At 40.3% G+C, this 18,879-nt stretch overlaps 4 protein-coding genes across 4 annotated transcripts; 1 reads left to right on the top strand and 3 right to left on the bottom strand.

Annotated features, from left to right (window-relative positions):
- Window positions 1–584: 584 nt before the first annotated feature.
- Window positions 585–3,356, bottom strand: LOC307249016 (rab GDP dissociation inhibitor beta; the record flags this gene model as incomplete). Its single annotated transcript, XM_080025609.1, has 11 exons — window positions 585–725; window positions 828–882; window positions 1,007–1,151; window positions 1,367–1,538; window positions 1,665–1,764; window positions 1,851–1,982; window positions 2,072–2,270; window positions 2,355–2,489; window positions 2,598–2,694; window positions 2,794–2,901; window positions 3,315–3,356. 11 exons carry the CDS (start codon window positions 3,354–3,356, stop codon window positions 585–587), a joined length of 1,326 nt encoding a protein of 441 aa, XP_079881735.1.
- A 1,203-nt stretch (window positions 3,357–4,559) lies between these two features.
- Window positions 4,560–9,209, top strand: tmem43 (transmembrane protein 43). Its single transcript, XM_080025720.1, has 12 exons — window positions 4,560–4,668; window positions 5,385–5,531; window positions 5,684–5,818; window positions 6,195–6,289; window positions 6,395–6,444; window positions 6,558–6,627; window positions 6,718–6,788; window positions 6,912–7,039; window positions 7,151–7,225; window positions 7,810–7,911; window positions 8,068–8,185; window positions 8,274–9,209. The coding sequence occupies exons 1-12, from the start codon at window positions 4,651–4,653 to the stop codon at window positions 8,474–8,476; spliced, it is 1,212 nt and encodes a 403-aa protein (XP_079881846.1). The 5' UTR covers window positions 4,560–4,650; the 3' UTR covers window positions 8,477–9,209.
- A 283-nt stretch (window positions 9,210–9,492) lies between these two features.
- LOC307249301 (transforming protein RhoA) lies at window positions 9,493–15,668 on the bottom strand. Its single transcript, XM_080025949.1, has 5 exons — window positions 15,585–15,668; window positions 14,058–14,215; window positions 13,056–13,176; window positions 10,282–10,412; window positions 9,493–10,200 (listed from the first exon to the last, which is right to left on the bottom strand). Exons 2-5 carry the CDS (start codon window positions 14,211–14,213, stop codon window positions 10,027–10,029), a joined length of 582 nt encoding a protein of 193 aa, XP_079882075.1. The 5' UTR covers window positions 14,214–14,215; window positions 15,585–15,668; the 3' UTR covers window positions 9,493–10,026.
- Window positions 15,669–17,907: 2,239 nt separating this feature from the next.
- LOC307249343 (cytokine-inducible SH2-containing protein-like) lies at window positions 17,908–18,734 on the bottom strand (the record flags this gene model as incomplete). Its single annotated transcript, XM_080026010.1, has 2 exons — window positions 17,908–18,389; window positions 18,608–18,734. 2 exons carry the CDS (start codon window positions 18,732–18,734, stop codon window positions 17,908–17,910), a joined length of 609 nt encoding a protein of 202 aa, XP_079882136.1.
- Window positions 18,735–18,879: the final 145 nt, after the last annotated feature.

Below are 18,879 nucleotides of genomic sequence, written 5' to 3'. Positions count from 1 at the left end.
CTAATGGTGTTAAAAATAAATCCTCTGTTGCAAAATAGTTGTATTGATGGTTACAGAGGCTCATAGCAAATCAATGTGAATACATGAGAATTTTTTTCCAAACAACCTTTTTTTCTTTTACATAATTTCACAAAAGGGAGGAATTACAGCAACAAATTAGAGGACAAAAAAAAGATATCCAATGTTTACGTAGTACACTCACAATTTTTTTTTTTTTTTTTTTTATTATTCTTTCGGACAATTCCACACAATACACAATTTTCTCTTGCAAATATTCATACATCATACTTTGTGTTGTCCGAAGGGAGACGGAAGAAGCCAAAGGCTTATCAGGTCCCGCCCCCATTTTCATCAAATTCGGATTCAGATACACAGATTACTGTTACAAAATAAAAATAAAACAAACAAAAAACATAATTTTTTATATATATATAGCTATATGTATATATATATATAAACAACGCACAATCTACACGCTACAAAACGCCCTCTGCTTACAGCTGTGCAGTAGAATAAACATGCATTATGTCAGCATGGTCCTCCCAGCTGTTGAATGATTTGATCCTGACATTTGAAACTCTCGCTCAGTCGTCATCAGAGTTGTGAGACAGGTGTCTTCCTCCCAAGCACAGCTCTGCTCCTGTGATGCGGCGATACATTTCTTTGATGTCCTCGCACTCACTCTCAAAGTGGTTTGTGGCGTCGTATGAGCAGGACACAAAAATCTGGTGGAGACACAGGATAAATGTGACCCACCACACTTCATCACTTTTATTTTATTAATATGTTACTGTGCAGAAAATCTTTTAGAGAACCCTCCTTATTACCTGACTCTTCTTTCCGTCTTCATTGGGAACGAGCAGGTCCTTGACTGAAACAAATCTAGATTATAGGTGGTGTCAGGAAGAGAAAAAAAAACAGTTACATGTGGTTTATGGGGTCATTTTAAATTATGCAAACAAGAACAATGAAACAGCTAAATCAAAGCCGTAGAAGAGCCAATAACTTCTGTACGATGGGTTCAAGAAGTTCCAGCGCCGGCTGAACCTCTTTCGCTGGGTCTCTGGTTTCTGCAGTGGTGCTCACTGTGGCAATGTACAGACCTTCTGAGGACACGTTGTGGGCGTAGGACACTACGGATATGTAAATGTCTGCATGGACAAAAGAGACAGGGGTTTTCTATGAATTTATGAATGAGTTTGTGTGATCTTCTGTTAATAGAAAATAATCTGCCCAAAGTTAACTATTTACAAACAATATGTTGCCCGCAACACACATTCACGATCAAATGGTCACAGTGAAGTGATGAAATTAAGGAAAGTAAATTAAACTATTAATTTTAAGCTTAAAAAGCATACAAAATTACCCGATTTCCTGTTGAGTTGTGTTTGAGGGATGACTATTTGACAGGAGCTGGCCTCGTGGGTGTTTTTAACTGGATGATTTAACAAACAGATGACTCTTATCACACGCCCAACTATCCTCACTCGGTTGGGCACGTAGCTGGGGTCACAGATGAGCTGTTTGCAGTGGAACAGCTGTGTAACGAGACAAATGAGACTGAAACACTTGAGCGCACAACTGTGCTCACTGGACATTTTCTCCACCCTTACTAACAACTTCTTCTACCCTCCACTCTCCTTCCTCTACATCAATACACTTGCCTTTCCCTCCGATTTCACAGCTTTCACTTTGCCGTTGTCCATCACAACCTCTTCCACAGTTCTGTTTAACAGGAAGGTTCCTCCGTATTCTGCACTCAGTCTGAAACACAATCCATGCCAGTGCTTGAAGTCAATTTTACTTCACTGAAAGTATTCAAGATTAAATCTGAATTACTCATTTGTTACCTGGCAAATCCCTGCGGTAGTTCGCCCAGCCCATACACAGGGTAGAGGTATGGACTGGTGGTGTGGCGGGACAGAGACTTGGAGTACAGCCGGATCCGTCGGATGGTTTCCAAACACGGTTGATCCAGGTAACTAGAGGGACACAAGGAGAAAGGTTGTTCACGTAAAAGGATCTTACGAAGTTATTCATTTTGCAGTTTGTGTACACTTTTGCCACTGACCTCTCGCTGCTGTGTAGGGCTATGGCGTGACCCGTGAACTCCATGACATCCTGTCCCAGGTCGAAGCGACAGAACAGGTCCCGTGTAGTGGTTTTGTTGGGATCTATGTCCTGGTAGGTACGAGGGTTTCTAACGTCAAAGTTGAGGGTAAAGAGCAGCAGTTTCCTGAATCTCCTCTTGTCAAACATGCCCATCAGGTCTAAAACACAGAGGTTTTGGTTATAAAACGGAGCTACAAATATATCCTCAGAAGTATTTTTGTGTGTAAAACTTTGTTCATCACCTGAAGCCTGGGCGTCTTCCTCTGTGCCAGGGACTTTGTGCACTTTGCCTGCTTTGTATACATAGCTGCCTTCAACCACTTTGAAGTCCAGATATCGAGTAACCTCCGTGTGCACCAGGATTTTCACCAGCTCATCTAATGCAACGACAAAGTAGAAGGTACAGAAATGTCGAAATGCACTCATTACAAATGGTTTAAAATGATCTAATCAGTCATCAGCCGAACAGCCATATAGGCTCTCACCATTTGCAAGAAAGAATTTCGGGATGAGGTCAATGTTCCACTCTTTTCCACGTCCCATGGACTTAACAGGTCCTGGAACCTTAAACTTCTTGTACAGCTGTAAATGTAAAGAAATATGAGACAGTGAACCCCACAAATCAGCAATATAGCAGCGTCTTTGTGAAACAGAGGATGTGCACGTGTTTGTGTAACACACCTCCTCCAGGGGACAAATGGATGCGCTATCTCCTCCATAGTACGGATTCTTGTCAATGTGAAGAACCTTTTTCCCACTTTGAGACAGTAAACCGGAAAGGATGCATTCCTGACAGACAGACAGACAGTGTGGTTGACAGTAAAGTGCAGGACAGCTATTGCCACAGTGAATCTGGGGATTAAGACTAGAATAGCATATTAATGATGCCATCTATTTGTTGGACTGCATGCGAAAGATCAGTAAAAGTATGACCATTATTTCTTCTAATGAACAAATTTACTATAAGCTAGTCAACAGGGAGAAGAGTTCAGGGAACAAATGAAAGAACAGATTAGGTTATCAGAACAAATGCTAATGCATGGAGGTAATGACGCTTCATCTAAGGGGTATTCTTCATTTCTTGGCACATGTAAATAAAACTTAGTTTTCAGACAGAGGCTCAGACGTCAGACAGACTGCTCTGGGAACTGTATTTCCCTCATGTGGACGAAGTAGTATACAGTGAATAAAGGTTGTCTTACCTTAAGTCCAGTTCCAAGCACAATGATATCATATTCCTGCATCCTGACAGCCTCACTTATGCCAGGGCTTTTCCTGAATGAAGCCTGTTGCTATGCTGTAAATCAGTATTGTGAATGTGTGTGTGTGTGTGTGCGTGTGTATGTGTGTGTGTGTGTGTGGCGGGGGGGGGGGGTTACATAGCCACTGATATGAAGATGACAAGTTACAAGTGACAGTAATTGCTTTGTGTTAGCTTTTGCAATGATCCTCTTATGACTTGCACAGCTATGCTTGTGTGTGTGTGTGTGTGTGTTCAGATTGCCAACAAGAGGTGGGGTTTCCCAGTCACTGCAGCCTCGGGTATTATAAGATGGTGTCATCAAGTAGCCTATTCAGAATCAGATCAGTGGTAAAAATGATATTTAGAAGATCTCAAGTATTAGCCTATAGGCTAATCAAAATGTATACATGTGAAGCACTTTTCTTGATTTGAAGAACATTTTTTTGTATGCTATATTAGGCTATATGAAGTTACCAGAACGTTCAGATGTTTACAAGGTAGCCTAGTTGATCCCCTCCAAAGGGTCACAAAAAGATCTGAGAGGTTGTGAGACAATTTATGAATGAAGAAAAAATAAAATTCTAGGACTACACAAAAAGGGTATGTTTTAATTTGTGTCAAATTTGGATCTTTTTACCTCAATTAGCTCCTGAGTAGGACTACTTTTTCAAATTTGTCAGACGTTTGGATTGGAAATGTAACTTTGATGGATGCTAACAACTAATAGACATTTGAAATGTCCCCCCTTAAAAACTTAGGCTACTGGTTCAATAAAACATCTAAAAATCACAGAATTTAATATAGGCTTATTGAGTGTATGCGGCTAATATAAGGCTATTGTAGGGCTTACTAATAGGCCAAGAAGTCAGACTTTTTATAAATATAGGCTATCGTGGCTATGTGTGTGTAGGCTATGTGTGTGTAGGCTATGTCACATGCACACATTTCTCTATGTTTTGATTTAATAAATGCTAGATCGGCCAAACCTCGATAAAACTTTCCCATTCGGCCTGGCCCATGGCCTGACCTGCTGCACAAACTCAGTTACCCATCGTCCCATAAGATGAAGCGGTTCGGGAAAAGGTATGGGGGTGCGCTTGTTAATTACTCCGGCGCACTCTGGCGGTTTAGGTGGAAAACAGCTTTGACGAATGGCAACCGCTCCGCCTGCCACGGGGGAAGTTCCGGTGTACTACGTGATATAAAGCGTACCCTGTGCCTGTGTGAACTTCCTGTAGCTGCTGGCCGTCATCTTCGCACTTCACTGTTTGGCTGTGTAGTTAAAGTAGGCAGAGATGTCTTCAGCACAGAAAGTAAGTGTTTCAACTGAACTACTTTGACTTGGCCTGAGCAACATTAACTGTTCGGTGATTTCAGTGTGTAGTTAACGTGACCGTATGTTAGCACTAGCAGCCGCCTCGAGCTCCAGTTTCATGTTAAACTTCAATTTACCGGCTAATCTGACTTTGGGATAATATAACATTAAACTCTACTTTTTAATTGATTGAATACTACGACGAATGCCGTTTAGCTCATTAGTCACAGTTAACTGACACCCCTTTACTCTTTGAAAGATGAAAACTAAGTTATGAGGTCCAATTTTACTAGCACGGAACAAAAGAGGTGTGTCATACAGTCAATGGTTGTGGCCATAGACTCAGGTCAAAGGTTTTGACCTGAGACACAGCTAAGCTGTTTGATAAAATAAATCTGTCCCTAACACTGTTAAATATAGAAGTTGATTGTTGAGTATCTTTCTGAAGTGATTTTTAGGCAGTTCTTTACTATTCTGTTTATTTATGTGATGGGTTTAGTCATGTAAAAACACTGGAAAAAGCTTTAATGGCACAATGTGGTGTTGACTGTTGCTTGTAGTTCCTTTTTATTGGAGGCAAATTTAAAGCCACAATCTAGAAAAACCAGAAATGCATAACACTGACAACAAATGTAATGTGTCTAATGACTACGTCAATAATATCGTGTTATTTTTGGCATTCAACATTAGCTGTTGTCGCATTTTTGTCCTCAGTTTCCAGGGACAGACCCAAACACCCACAAGCGTGTGTCTGTTCAGTCCAAGTCGGGATTCCTGGAGCGATTAAGTGAAACCGCAGGAGGAACAGTTGTTGGTGTCGGACTGTTTTTCCTCTCATTTTATGTTCTCTTCACCAATGAGGTATAAAGAAAAAAAAAACTTGCACACTGTGGGAAACACAGTTGCATTCATATCATGTGAAATTCACAATGCATGCCAATAAAATAAAGGTCAAATTGATTTGTTGTGTTGCACAAAGCGCTTGCTCTCTCTCTAACTGTTTTCCTGCTCAGGGCCGGGCTCTGCAAACAGCATCTTCCCTGGATGAAGGTCTTTCTCAGGTCGTGTCTCTGGATTCTTTCTCCAGCCTCGACCTGCAGAACAACAACCGTCTAGTTCATCTGTCCACAAAGCTGCACACCTCACAGGTAGACGGAACTCCTTCTTTTTGGTCTGAAGTTTTGGGCGGCTGTTGTTTCAAACTACATCTCTCCAATCACACCATTTACAATGTATCCAAAATATGATCGGTAAGAAATTTGGAGACTAATCTGTTGTAAAAATTGTATAAAGAGTTTAACTCTGGCTTTATCCAACATCTAAATTAAAATTTTTTTAAAGAGATGCCAATGTAAGCATAATTAGTCAGATATTGCAACGTTTGCATATTTAATCAGAAAAATAATTGTTATAATGTTAGTAAATCAACTGGTGAATTTTCATCATGATATTTATAAGTAAAACATTTTAACTCTATTCACCTGCAGTGTCTCTCCCTAATCAACCGTACCTGTGTCTGTGCAGCCCCTGCATGACCCCAACTACAGAGTGGTGGTGCACGCGGTGAAGCTCCAGAGGAAGGTGGAGATGTATCAGTGGGTGGAGTACTCGGAGAGCAAGTGAGGCCCAATGTCTGCACAAAAGTCTACATTCGGGGTGTGGTCGGGTGTAAGAATGTGGGCCGCGATGCAGAGTGTGTAACTGTGTATAACTGTTGATTTCAGGGACTACCAAGAGGACGGCGAGACCAAAACTGAGACGACATACAACTACAGTGAGTTGTTCTCTTTATGGAAACTGTTAGTATTTGGTTACAACATGATTTGGCTTGAATCTTCTCGATAAGTTGTTTTGGTTTGCTTGATGATGTGCTTCACCTTTCTTTAGATACTGAGTGGAAATCGGAGCTGATCAACAGTCGTCATTTTGATAAGGAAATCGGTCACCAAAACCCAAGGTACTTAAATGGTTTTTTTTTAGGATGATTCTTTTCATTAGAAATACAATTTATGTGCAGTTGATTTTTAATTTGATCTGTGAATTTTAGTGCCATGGCGGTAGAGAGTGTCACTGTTGTGGCTCCTGAAGTCAGAGTTGGACCTTTAATCCTTTCCAAAGGTATCTGTCTGAACAAACTGACATCAACATGCTAAATACAGAAATTAAACGGATACTATACTGTCTTTGAGACAATTTGGATTTGACTATTAATTAATCAGTTGATTCCTCGGTCACCCTCAGGCCTGGTGGAGCAGATCAGTAACTTCCAGACACTGAGTTTGAAGGATTTTCCTGCCTTTGACTTGGATCATTTTCTCACCATCAATGATGATTATTTCTACCACACTCAGCACCCAAGCAGGCCCGAGGTGAGCATCGCAATGTGAACTTCCTCTACATGCATAGTACACATCTGATGGATTATGTGTTCATCATTCGCGCAGTAACTGAGTTCAGGTATTTATTTATTTTTTCATAAGGTTGGGGATGTGCGCGTGAGATTCTCCTTTGCTGGACTGAGCGGCGAGACTCCTCAACTCGGTCCAGCTCAAACTGTGAGTGCTACAGATTTCCTATTATAAAAATTGTCTTGCTGATGATGACACATTAGTGGATCATTGACTGTAATTTTAATAGATGGCTGATCAGAATAGTTAATGATTACATTTCTGAATTGGTGTAATCAATTCATAGACAAATTATTTTGGCCCTCATTGAAACTATGGTTGCGTTCCGAATCGCATACTTTCTACTAAATAGTATATAGAAAAAATATTTAGGATGTCCTGATTCTTGTGGCCAGATTTAGGATGGTTAGAAGTACCCGGATGTCCTACTTCATGCGGCCAAGATTGTTAGTGTTGAAAACTGCATCCTATTTGGGCGATTCTGACCCACAATCAAGTGCGCACGTGAAGTGACGTCACATCGACGAAGCCTCCATATGAAAACAAACGGATATAAAAGCAAGAGGCAAGATCAAGGCGCAATGTTATGATGAAATAAGAGAGTAAAGTATGACCCAATAGTATGCCTACTGCATCCTAACTAGATTCTTTTTATCGTCGGATGTAGAATAGAAAAAAGAAAGAGTATGCGATTCGGAACGCAACCTATTAGTACTATTACTATTTTTCAGGTGAGTCTTGTGGCCATGCAGAGAGGGGAGCAGCTGATGCCCTTTAAGACAAAGTCAGGAGACGCTCTGGAGATCCTGTACCAGGAGGAGCTCTCTGCAGAGGTCAGCGTGAATTTTATTTCGTCTCTTGGACGCTGCTGTTGTTTTTCGTAACATTGACGGGGTTTAAAAATTATTTTCCATATGTAACTGGTTAACAGATGTATTCCACTTGCTTATTGGCTCTGGTAGTTGATGCAGTTGTATTTTTTTTCGTAGGAGATTTTTTCGAAAGAACACCAGACCAACAGTATGAAGACGTGGGGACTCAGGGTGGCAGGCTGGGCCCTCATGTTCCTGAGTATTCAGCTGACCATGCGCATCATCTACACATTGGGTAAACACACACTCATCCCTGTCTTACAGTACATGGATTTCCTTCCCTACCACTCTTAATCATATTCCTCTGTGTTGTGTGCCCACAGTGGATTGGGTTCCTGTTCTTAGAGAACTGGTGTCTGCAGGGCTTAAGATCTTTGCGCTGTGCGTCTCCTGCTCTCTGTCACTGCTCACCATTGGAGCAGGTTGGCTTTTCTACCGACCGCTAGTGGCCGCGGCTCTGACAGCTCTAGCCCTGCTTCCAGTGTTCCTCGCTCGCTCCAGACTTCCAGCCAAGAAGAACGAGTGACTAGCAAACTGATGATTGCCACAACCATTTCTGGTGACTGGCTGCAGTCATCCATCAGAGGTGTCAAACAGTATTATACAGCTGGTTTTCCAACAGAGTTACAAAGCGCATATGACTCACTTTCTCGGGTAAAACCCTTTTATATACTATCTATGGGTAAAACAGACATGCTATGCCAAAAAGTTTGTTTTGGTTTTCGATGTAAATGGTGAAATAGTTATAGATGGAAAGAAATGACCATTAACCACTGCTTATGTGTCATATCGGACACAAGTGGAAGTTGGTGTTGTTGCTTGCAGACCTCGATGTCATCAGATTTTCAAACAAAAAAAATCTAAAGTTCATCCACCCGCCGGCCTCGTTGTGTTTTCACCGGGATATTGTGTTGCTTGAAGATGCACACATAATCTTGATTTTTTTTTTTTTAAATCAAGAAGATTTCAGTGTTCTATTTTTCCTGTAAATATAACTCGCCAAAGACTTGTTTCTTTCAACAAATATCATATTCCCCAGATATTTCCTTCTAATCTCTAACATTTGAGGAAAGGTTGTTGGATTTTCAAAATATAACATTTCTCACGTTCTCAACTGAAAGTTTTGAAGAAAATTGTCAGTGCCTCTTCGAAAGCACTTTGTGGACAAAAACATTTGGGTGAAATACCAAAGAAATGGGGATTTGAAATTTATTTTTTCATTGAATGCAATGTATGTTTAATAAAGCACTTTGTGTTCAACGCCATAACTTCCTGACTCATGTTTCGAATCAGGAGCTTAGTGACAGTGACCGAAGAGTCACATGCATTCACACGTGTCCCTGAACCTGCACACTGGCTGAACCAGAGCCCCGACAGAACTCTGAAGCGCTAATGTTGATTGATGTCAAATTGGCTGTGTGCGTGCTGAAAAAGTTGCATCCTTGGAAACGTCTTGCCCGAACCCTGCTTAAAATCTTTATTCTATATCGAAGCAGGTATTTAACCCATTCAGTGTTTATCAAGCAAGTGATACAAATGATCAAGATTCTTACAAAGTAATTTATTACACAAAACACTAAGTTACCATTTGCATTTTAACAAAATGAGTTTCCAGTCTCATATTGTGCATGTGATCATAATGCACATAGGATTTGTATATGAAGCACACAAACAAAATTTCGACTTCATGTGTGCATCCGTTTGTTGAAATAATTAAAGGACTACGGATCACAGTGTACAGGTACTTCACCCTAGTTGGCTGTGGAAACATTCCTCAGATCAGCAGGCAGGGCTTAAGCACTTAACTGTAGTTGGCGGGTACGACACAACAGGTCCCAAGGCGGACCTCTTTGATTACATGTTGATAAAGGAGGTTTTCAGTATGGCAAATTTACTCATGTTAAAGTACAAAAAAGTATTTTCCATAACCTCAAAATTGAATACTGACAGAACCTGACTACTTTTGCTTTAAGACAAAAAAAAGTAAAAGCATTACAGCTTTAGTAAAAACTGGGCGAGAACAGTCTCTTGTTTGGGGGTAGGTTTGACCTAATGCTTCTTCTCCGGCGCCCCCGCTTACAGTAGGACACATTTACTGTTCTTCTTTCCCCGCCTGGCCTGTAGTGCAGCCCTGGTGGCCATCTCGAACACTTCCCTCACACCATCTTTAGTTTTTGCAGAGCACTCCATGTATCCAAAGGCACTGATCCTGTTAGCCATGTCCCGTCCATCTTCTGGTTTCACAGGTTCCTGGAGAAAAGGTCCGGACAAGTCTTAGGAAAAAGGCATTCATCCCAATGAGACTGATTGTGGACGTTCTGAAATAATTACCTGCTTCATTTTGGCAAGCTCCCTCCGGGTGTGTTCATCGTTACGCAGGTCCTTTTTGTTTCCCACAAGTATAATGGGAACATTGGGGCAGAAGTGTTTCACCTCAGGAGTCCACTTCTCTGGGATGTTCTCTGAAATAAAAAGGGACACGCAAGACAGCATAAGTGGACAGAGACACAATTCCAACGAACATACAGGGGTGATGAAAAAGATCACGTCATATACAGTGCTGTGTGAAAGTTTGTGAACCCCTTGAGCCTTTTGGAATTTTATTTATTTTAACCATTATTAATTAATTTTTATCAATACCAGTATTTTTTATATGAAATAACAGATGTTTGTTTATCAATTCAACATTTTTCTTTTCCAGAAATCAACTGTTAAAACAGATAAAACTAATTATTTGACAAATGTTGTATGTGCAAAAGTTTGTGAACCCTGAGCTGCATTGCTTAAATCGAGCAAGGTAAACACAACCAGATGGGCCAAATTGAGTGATGAAATGGACCAATGTAGTGAGAGATCTTTAGGGAAGAAATTGGGCGGCACTATATAAAATAGATCAAACCAGGTCAGTTTAGGCTCACCAAAGTGAACCCATACAGGTCAGACATGCTAAAAGCGAAAAAAAATCTCAGAGGATCTCAGGAATAGAGTTGTGATGCTGCACATTTGCCTGGGGACAGCTATAAATTAATTAAAAAAAAGTTTGAGCTCCATTGGTCCACCGTGAGGCAAATCATCTACAAATGGAGAGCTTTAAGAGTGACTTAACATCTGCCTAGAAGTGGACTTCCTTCAACAATATCCTCAAGCGCCACAAGAAAAGGGATTTTTCAGGTAAAAGCCAACACAAACATTACATCTGGAGATTTGCAGACCATTTGCCACCACCATTCTTCACTTGGGAGAAGGTTCTCATGGTGGTAGGCAGAGTTGCGTTTTTGCCCAAACATGGCGGTTTTGGTTGTGACCAAACAGTTCAATTTTGGACAAATCTGTCCACAGAAAAGACTTCAGGTATCTCCAGGTGCTCTCTGGCAAAGTTGTGACAAGCACTTTTGTTCTTTTTGAGAGCAGAGGCTTCTTCAGCAACCCTCCCTTGAAAGCCATGTTGACTTATTCTTATTCTTATTGTGGAACCATGCACATCTGTCCCAGATGCTGCAAGAGAGGTCTGCAAATCAATAGATGTAATGTTTGGGTTGGCTTTTAACTGAAAAATCACTTTTCTTGTGGTGCTTATGGATATTTTTGAAGGAAGTCCACTTCTAGGCAGATATTCAGTCACTCTTAAAGCTCTCCATTTGTAGATGATTTGCCTCACGGTGGACCAATGGAGCTCAAACTTTTTTTAAATTAATTTATAGCTGTCCCCAGACAAATGCGCAGCATCACAACGAACCTCTGAGATTTTTTTCGCTTTTAGCATGTCTGACCTGTATGGGTTCACTTTGGTGAGCCTAAACTGACCTGGTTTGATCTCTGTTTTATATAGTGCCGCCCAATTTCTTCCCTAAAGATCTCTCACTACATTGGTCCATTTCGTCACTCAATTTGGCCCATCTGATTGTGTTTACCTGCTCCATTTAAGCAATGCAGCTCAGGGTTCACAAACTTTTGCAGATACAACATTTGTCAAATAATTTGTTTTATCTGTTTTAACAGTTGATTTCTGGAAAAGAAAAATGTTGAATTGATAAACAAACATCTGTTATTTCATATAAAAAATACTGGTATTGATAAAAATTAATTAATAATGGTTAAAATAAATAAAATTCCAAAAGGCTCAAGGGGTTCACAAACTTTCACACAGCACTGTATGAAGAAATGTCTTAAAAGTGAAGCATGTTCCAACAATTTTTTTTTTTATGTTTTGTGTTTGTTTGCAGTTGTAATGTACAAGAGTGAGAAAAAAACAGAAACATTAGTTTGTGGCTTCTTTTCAACTTTACATTATTGAAGCTATTTGTAAATCTAGAACTGTTTTGTCTACTTCCTTGCCTTATAATTATTAGACAACACACCAGTTAACTGGAGCTACATGCAAACTATTTTTTTTGCCTGTACTCCCTAAGGGGGCTTTCACATCTAGAAGTCTGCACCAAGGTCCGAACCAAGGACTATTTTTTTAAATCCCCTGTATAGATTTGATGCGCTTAGGTTTCGTTTCACATTGCAGTTTTGCCAGCGCAAAGGAACTTTCCATGACCTACCTACGTTCTTTATCAACTACATGGGCTGCATCTCCCTATACTAGACATTGATTGGTTTGTTGATGGGTGTTCATCAGTTTGAGTTAATGAATGAAGAAAAATTTATTAAACTGATTAATTTCCTGCAGCACTGTATAGGCTAGTTCAGGCAGCAGCTCAGACAACGCACACCTCCCGCTTTGACTACAGTTTTATTAAAATATATACATTTAACAATAGCCCCCGCTCCTACAGTTCGACCGTCAGCGGCTGATTTTGTCCTATTTTTGACTGCCGATAGCCGGCCTGGACTTCCTGTAATTGGTCGGAAAGTCCAAACCATCCAAAAACTGCGCTCACACTGGACAAACCAAACCATTGTTTGTAGTATAATAAGTATAGTATACACAAGTATAATCCGGACAGAGACCACCTCTTTACACCTGTAATTTGAGTCCGGACCAAACAAGGTTGGTGTGAAAGCCCCCAAAATGATCCTTTTGCAAAACCTTTGCTAGCATTTACTGGTAGATGAAAGTTGTGTGGGAAAAACATGAACAGCTTTCTGTTTCCACTTACCAAGACTGTCAGGACTGTCGATGGAAAAGCACATGAGAATGACATCAGTGTCTGGGTAGGAGAGCGGGCGCAGTCTGTCATAGTCTTCTTGACCTGCTGTATCCCAGAGTGCTAACTCCACCTGGCACAAGAGTGAACAAGTTATCAAATGTGAAGCCAAACTGTGATAAGGGTTCCTCGGGTACTAACCACTGACCTGCACTCAGAAATAGTCATGTATTACACTTCTAGTGATTTTGGAGTACAACAATCACATAATTTACAATAAAAAATGTACAAAGACTATTATTACACAAAGAAAACACCTGAACTTTAGCCAAGACCCAGTGTACCTACCAACCACTGTTTATGCAATACATTTTTAAGTGTGAATGCTAGCATTGCGATAAATCAATCCCTTGTTTTCTCATTCACTTTCAACAGTATAAAAGACACTCAGTGGTTAACTGTATAGTGAGCAGTACTTTGAGCTTTGGACATATTTCAAAGTCACTGACAGGTGCTACATAACTAATGTTCAGATCAGACATCTAGCATTGTGGAATTGTTTACGAAAAGTTGTGTGCCTAGTGGACACATTTTTTCAAAGGCACTATGAAGTATTTAAGTTTGATATCTAAATTAATGGATGGTTAAAATAACATGTACTATATAGGAGTGATTTCAGACACAGCAAGAGAGATGTTATTTTTGCTTTTCTGTGAACAGAAGGAAACATAAAACTTCGCCGTTTCTTTGACGTCAGAACTTGAGTAATAGCTGGTATTAAAATCAGTACCTGATTTGTTAAATAGTCATACACTCAAAGAGCATTTCTCAGCAATACAAACCCTCAAGATATTTAAATGTAATTCTATATTAATCAACACTCATATCGCATACAACCTGTACTGTTGTAATGGAGCAGAAAACCAGCTTTCAGCTGTGGTTGCAATCCAATGCAAAAGTTATATAATGCTGATTTTGTGGTCTGAATGTGAATAGAGCAAAACGCATTCATACCTGTTTGCTATCAACTTCAATGTCAGCAACGTAGTTCTCAAACACCGTGGGTACGTAGACCTCTGGAAACTGGTCCTTACTGAACACAATGAGAAGACAGGTCTTCCCACAGGCTCCATCTCCCACTATGACCAGCTTTTTCCTGATTGCTGCCATAGCTGCAGTCAAGAAACGGAGTGCAGACAGAAAAAAAGCAAAGGATACGACAAAATGAGAACATCTTATCGATTACAACTTGGAGGGCCATTGTAATGTGTTCATGCATTATGCAACTTCTATCACTTTGCCTGTGAGAAAGGATGAGCAGCCAGTAGCCTTCAGGTGTCAAGTCAAGTATACTTTATTGCCAAATTCAATTGTCAATGTGTTGACAAAACGCCAAACCTGTCTGAAACCAAGAACACCTCTGGCTAACTATTTAGCTTTCTGTAGCAGCAACGACATCACAGCAGTCTAAAATCAGTGGGTCAGACAGCTTTACAGTAGGTTTATAAAAGGAAAGGACAAACACTATGAAGTTGAGAGTGAGACCCACGCCTCTTATGTTGACTTATGCTGAGAACCCTCTTCCACATGAAACTCTTCCCCTCCAGTGTTCCTGACCCATTGCTGCATCAAGGATGACTCTATTCAGGCTTCTTACAACTTTAGGCACGTTAGATTTAAGACTCCTTTTTTAATCAGAGAGGCATTTGACTCGACGTCATTGAAAATGAGGGTCACCCCTCAATTGGTCTCTCGAGGATAAATAAAAGTTAAATGAAAATTTGTAAACGATTTAAGATACATCTATGCTCCCAATTGTTTTGATTTTTTTTAAGGAAAGGTCAGAAAAATTACTGATATATTTATACTCCCCATATCTTTGCATTTTTTAAACTTTTGAAATACATTTCAATAACAAAGCATTACATTTTAGATGAACTTATTCAGAGCCTTTCTAAAAGGCCTGCAGAACCCTTATCTGTTTTAATACAAATGTTTGGATCCAAATCACCATTGGCCCTTTGATAGTCTAAACGAAACTTCAACGCGTTAGTAATAGCTGTTACTTAAATATATATAAGTATCATTTCCCCACATGCTGACCTAGATTTTAGTAAGCTTTGAGCTTCTGTTTACAACAGACTTGACGCTAGCTACTGTGGCTAGCCAGCTAGCGTAAGCCGGAAATGTTTCTTGAGTCTTCATTTTACATGTATACGTTATTACTCAAAGGTGTTGCATTACACACGTGCGATATTTATGATGTGATATATACAGTGGCACGGCAGTGGTAGTGTTTTTGGTCCGACTGCTCAGCCAAATGTCGCGTTTTATTTTCTGTTACAAACCGGCACGGCTAGTTGGGCTTAGCTTAGCATAACGGAAGTCAACGCGACTTGGTCCGTTAGCTAACTGGCTAGCGTCAGCAAGGTATCGGAAGAAAATATAGGTTACCAAATATTTGTAACGATAATATTGCTAATAAACAAACAATAACAGAGTACCGCACGCCCAGTTTGCCTGTTATTATCGCATGCTTACCAAGTGATTGGTTTAAAATGTATCCAACTGATTTTCAAGTAGTGCTTTGTTGGCCTCCGTCGCTGCTCCGTGATTGCGCATGCGCCGTTAGGGGATTAACAGGAGGGAAGAGGGGGTAGGGAGAGGAAAACAATACACACATTCAAATACTTTATGCATCTCATATATTATTAAGATGAGAATTAGTGATTGTAGTATTATTATTCGTATTAGCTATTTTTCATGATAAATATTAGGCCTAATCGTTATGTATTCTTCCCCTACACATTTGTAACTCATTTCTATAGATTCAACACAACATTTGGTTTTGAGTCTGCTGTAAATTACATCTTCCCATATGTGGTGAAAAGTAACGTTTTCTCTTATTAGGCTAGCCTACTGTAATTAGATAAAATGTTGAGGTAGGCCTGCCATGGCCACCAACATCAACCTGCTTTTGGGGCTCTAGAGCCAAAACAAGCTGCTGAGTTGGAGTCGAGTCATATGTGACTACAATGTGTTTACTTTTTGTTGTTTGAAAATTGCAAATTTCATTAAACACTTTTTGGAATATGCACCATTTAAGCAACAACATGTATTCTTTAAGAAGACATTTTGAATTGACATAGCAGAAAAGGCCTCGGTTTTACTAATAACATTATTACAAAAACAAAAAATTTAATGTATCTCAGTAAGCCATAACAGTGTGACAGTGAGCCAGCATGCACACAAACTGAAGCTGTTACATTGCAATTAAGCCATAATGCATTTTATGAGGGTAAGACAGGGCCTACAGGTAATACCTTGGTTGAAATTGCACTGTAGTGGATCAAATTAACGAACAAATATGCAGCTGGTTAGGATACAAACCTGTTGACATACAGTGAACCTGGAACCATGCAGTTGGTCTGGATTTCTGTGGCAGTTCTACATTATACCCAATTGGTAAACCGGCTTTGTGGTATACTTCATCTCCTCCATGTTTTAGTGAAAGTCAACTTTATTTCAATTTCTGCAATATGGACCACACATACAGAGGAACCAAAATTATGTTTCTCTCCACAGTAAACATATTTAAAATAGTGCAAAAGGTAAGGCAAAACCAAACGGTATAAAAGTATTAGTTTTACTCATTTACATTCATTTTAGTGGTATTCTGTAGCAACTCACAACAAATTCAGATTTTACAAAACAAATATTGAACTTATAAACTAGGCCCATGTTGCATTGTTGTTCAATTAGACTGCAGGTCAGAAACTTCTCTGCCTTTGATCTTAACATAGATAGATTGTAATGAGAAAAGAATGATGATGATGCTCATCGTTTAAATACTAACCAACAATTTCATAATGATGAAGGCAGAGATATAGAGATAGTTAGCTCTCAGTTGCAGCAGTGTATAAATAACTGCAGCTCTTACTCTAATCCTGATTAGCTTTCTCAGCACTGCTCAGTTCCACCTCATGGAAACCAACTGTGAACTCAACTCAGTGAAAAAACAAACAAACAGAGAAAACATTTTGAAAGTTTATTATTCTGAAATCCACATGCATGTGATACTCTTCTGAGAATAAAAGCAGTTTGTAGACAGATGTAGCCAACAACATTTTTCCACAAACCTGAAAAACATCTTGAGACCACCTGTGCCTCAAAAATCTTTTCAATATTGTGCAAAAATAATCATCAAACCACACGCTGTACGAGGATAGCCATACAGTTAAATCATTTAAATACAAAATTAAGATATTTGCTGGTGATCATAGTGGTTCGCAAAAGTTGCACCTAATCACTGTTGGCTAAGCCATGGTTCATCCCATTTATTTACTTAATAAAAGAGAGATTAATAACACTCTTAGCAAACCTTTGATGCTATATAACGCCTGCACGAAGAGCTCCAAAGCAGAGATCCAAAGACGAAAATCCAAATTAATTCAAAGTTCATCAAAAAGCAAACAGTAGCTTCTTTGTTCCACTGATCACTTATTGATAAGTTTTGGCTGGTTTGTGGAAAAACAGTTTGTCTAAAACATGCAAAAGTTATCTTCTTATTGGTGCTTAATGAGAAAAAAAACAAGAACCTTGACATTGACATTGTAAAATAATGAATGTACCATAGCTCTAACAGACTTAAAAATAACAATGTTCCTCTGGAGAACAACAGTAGTACTGTTGTAAGACTCCTTTGTTCAAGGTTTATTGAAAAATAGTCAATATTCTCCCTGTGAACCATTCTCCTTTGCCTGGGCCTGGACACTGTCCCAGCTTTACAGTGTGTCTGTGAAGAGTCACCCTGACCCATGTCATGTTCCTGTCTCTGTGTCCCATACCAGAGGGACAGAGACCCTCATATGTGGAAAGGGTAGTCCTGCAGGTAGCGCAGCAGAGACTTTGGGAGTGGCAGCTGGTTGGGGCAGTTCAAGTCTCTGTTGATGGTGAGTCGCGTCAGATGCTGCAAAGAAGGGAAGGAATCTGGTTTGTGCAGTGGGTGCACCAGCTTTAGAGGCACTCCGCCGTCATTAGCGCGCTTGTCAGGCTTGGTTTGTGAGGCCGGGCCCTGCGGCGTGTGGCCTGAGCCTGTGTAGTGCTCTATGAGGCTGAGAACGTCTGGGAAGGACTGCAGGTGAGGCAGGCTGGGGGAGATTGAGTCCAGCCAGAAGGCGCCCCTGCTGTACTCTATGCGTACACTGGTAGGTCCACAGCGGGTCTTCACTGACAGGGCCAGCATGTAGTGAGGATGACTACTATCCCGCATGAGAAACGTGCCTTCAGACTTTTTTAGCAGAGCTTCTCGAGCCTCACCCGCTGAAATGGAACCCCAGTACCAGCCTGCGACCAGAGAGAAGGTTTGAATATGATTTTTTGTAAGGCTACATAAACATAGCTTTGGTGAACATAGCCACAATTGTGATAGGAAGTTTTGGGGTTAAGTTTGGTTCCTGTACTCTCCCCAATTATTTCCACAATAAAGTCATCAGCCCCTCTCAAAATGTCTATAATCAAGTAGGCTATATGAAGTCAGAATCAGAAAGGCTGCCGGGGTCTACCTGAGGTCTGCAGATACTGGAAGTTGGTGGTGATGCGGCCATGGTCCTCTGCTGGGTCCCAGGGTGGAGGAGAGGGATTGGGGCAGCGCTCAACGTGATGGAAAATGGTCACTGCCCTGGCAACCATTTCTGACTGACGGAAGTCCTGTTCACACAATGTTGTAAAATTATCATTCAAATCAAATCCAACTATTTGTGCAAGATTTGTTATTATATTCGGCATCATGCAACATAGGCCTACCTATTACTGTTGGTCTTAGTCGAAAATGAGC

This window comes from Ammodytes marinus (genome assembly GCF_949987685.1).
Source record: "Ammodytes marinus genome assembly, chromosome: 4".
NCBI lineage: Eukaryota > Metazoa > Chordata > Actinopteri > Uranoscopiformes > Ammodytidae > Ammodytes > Ammodytes marinus.
Note: the sequence above shows the minus strand (reverse complement) of the source record. Positions and strands in the feature narration are given on the sequence as shown.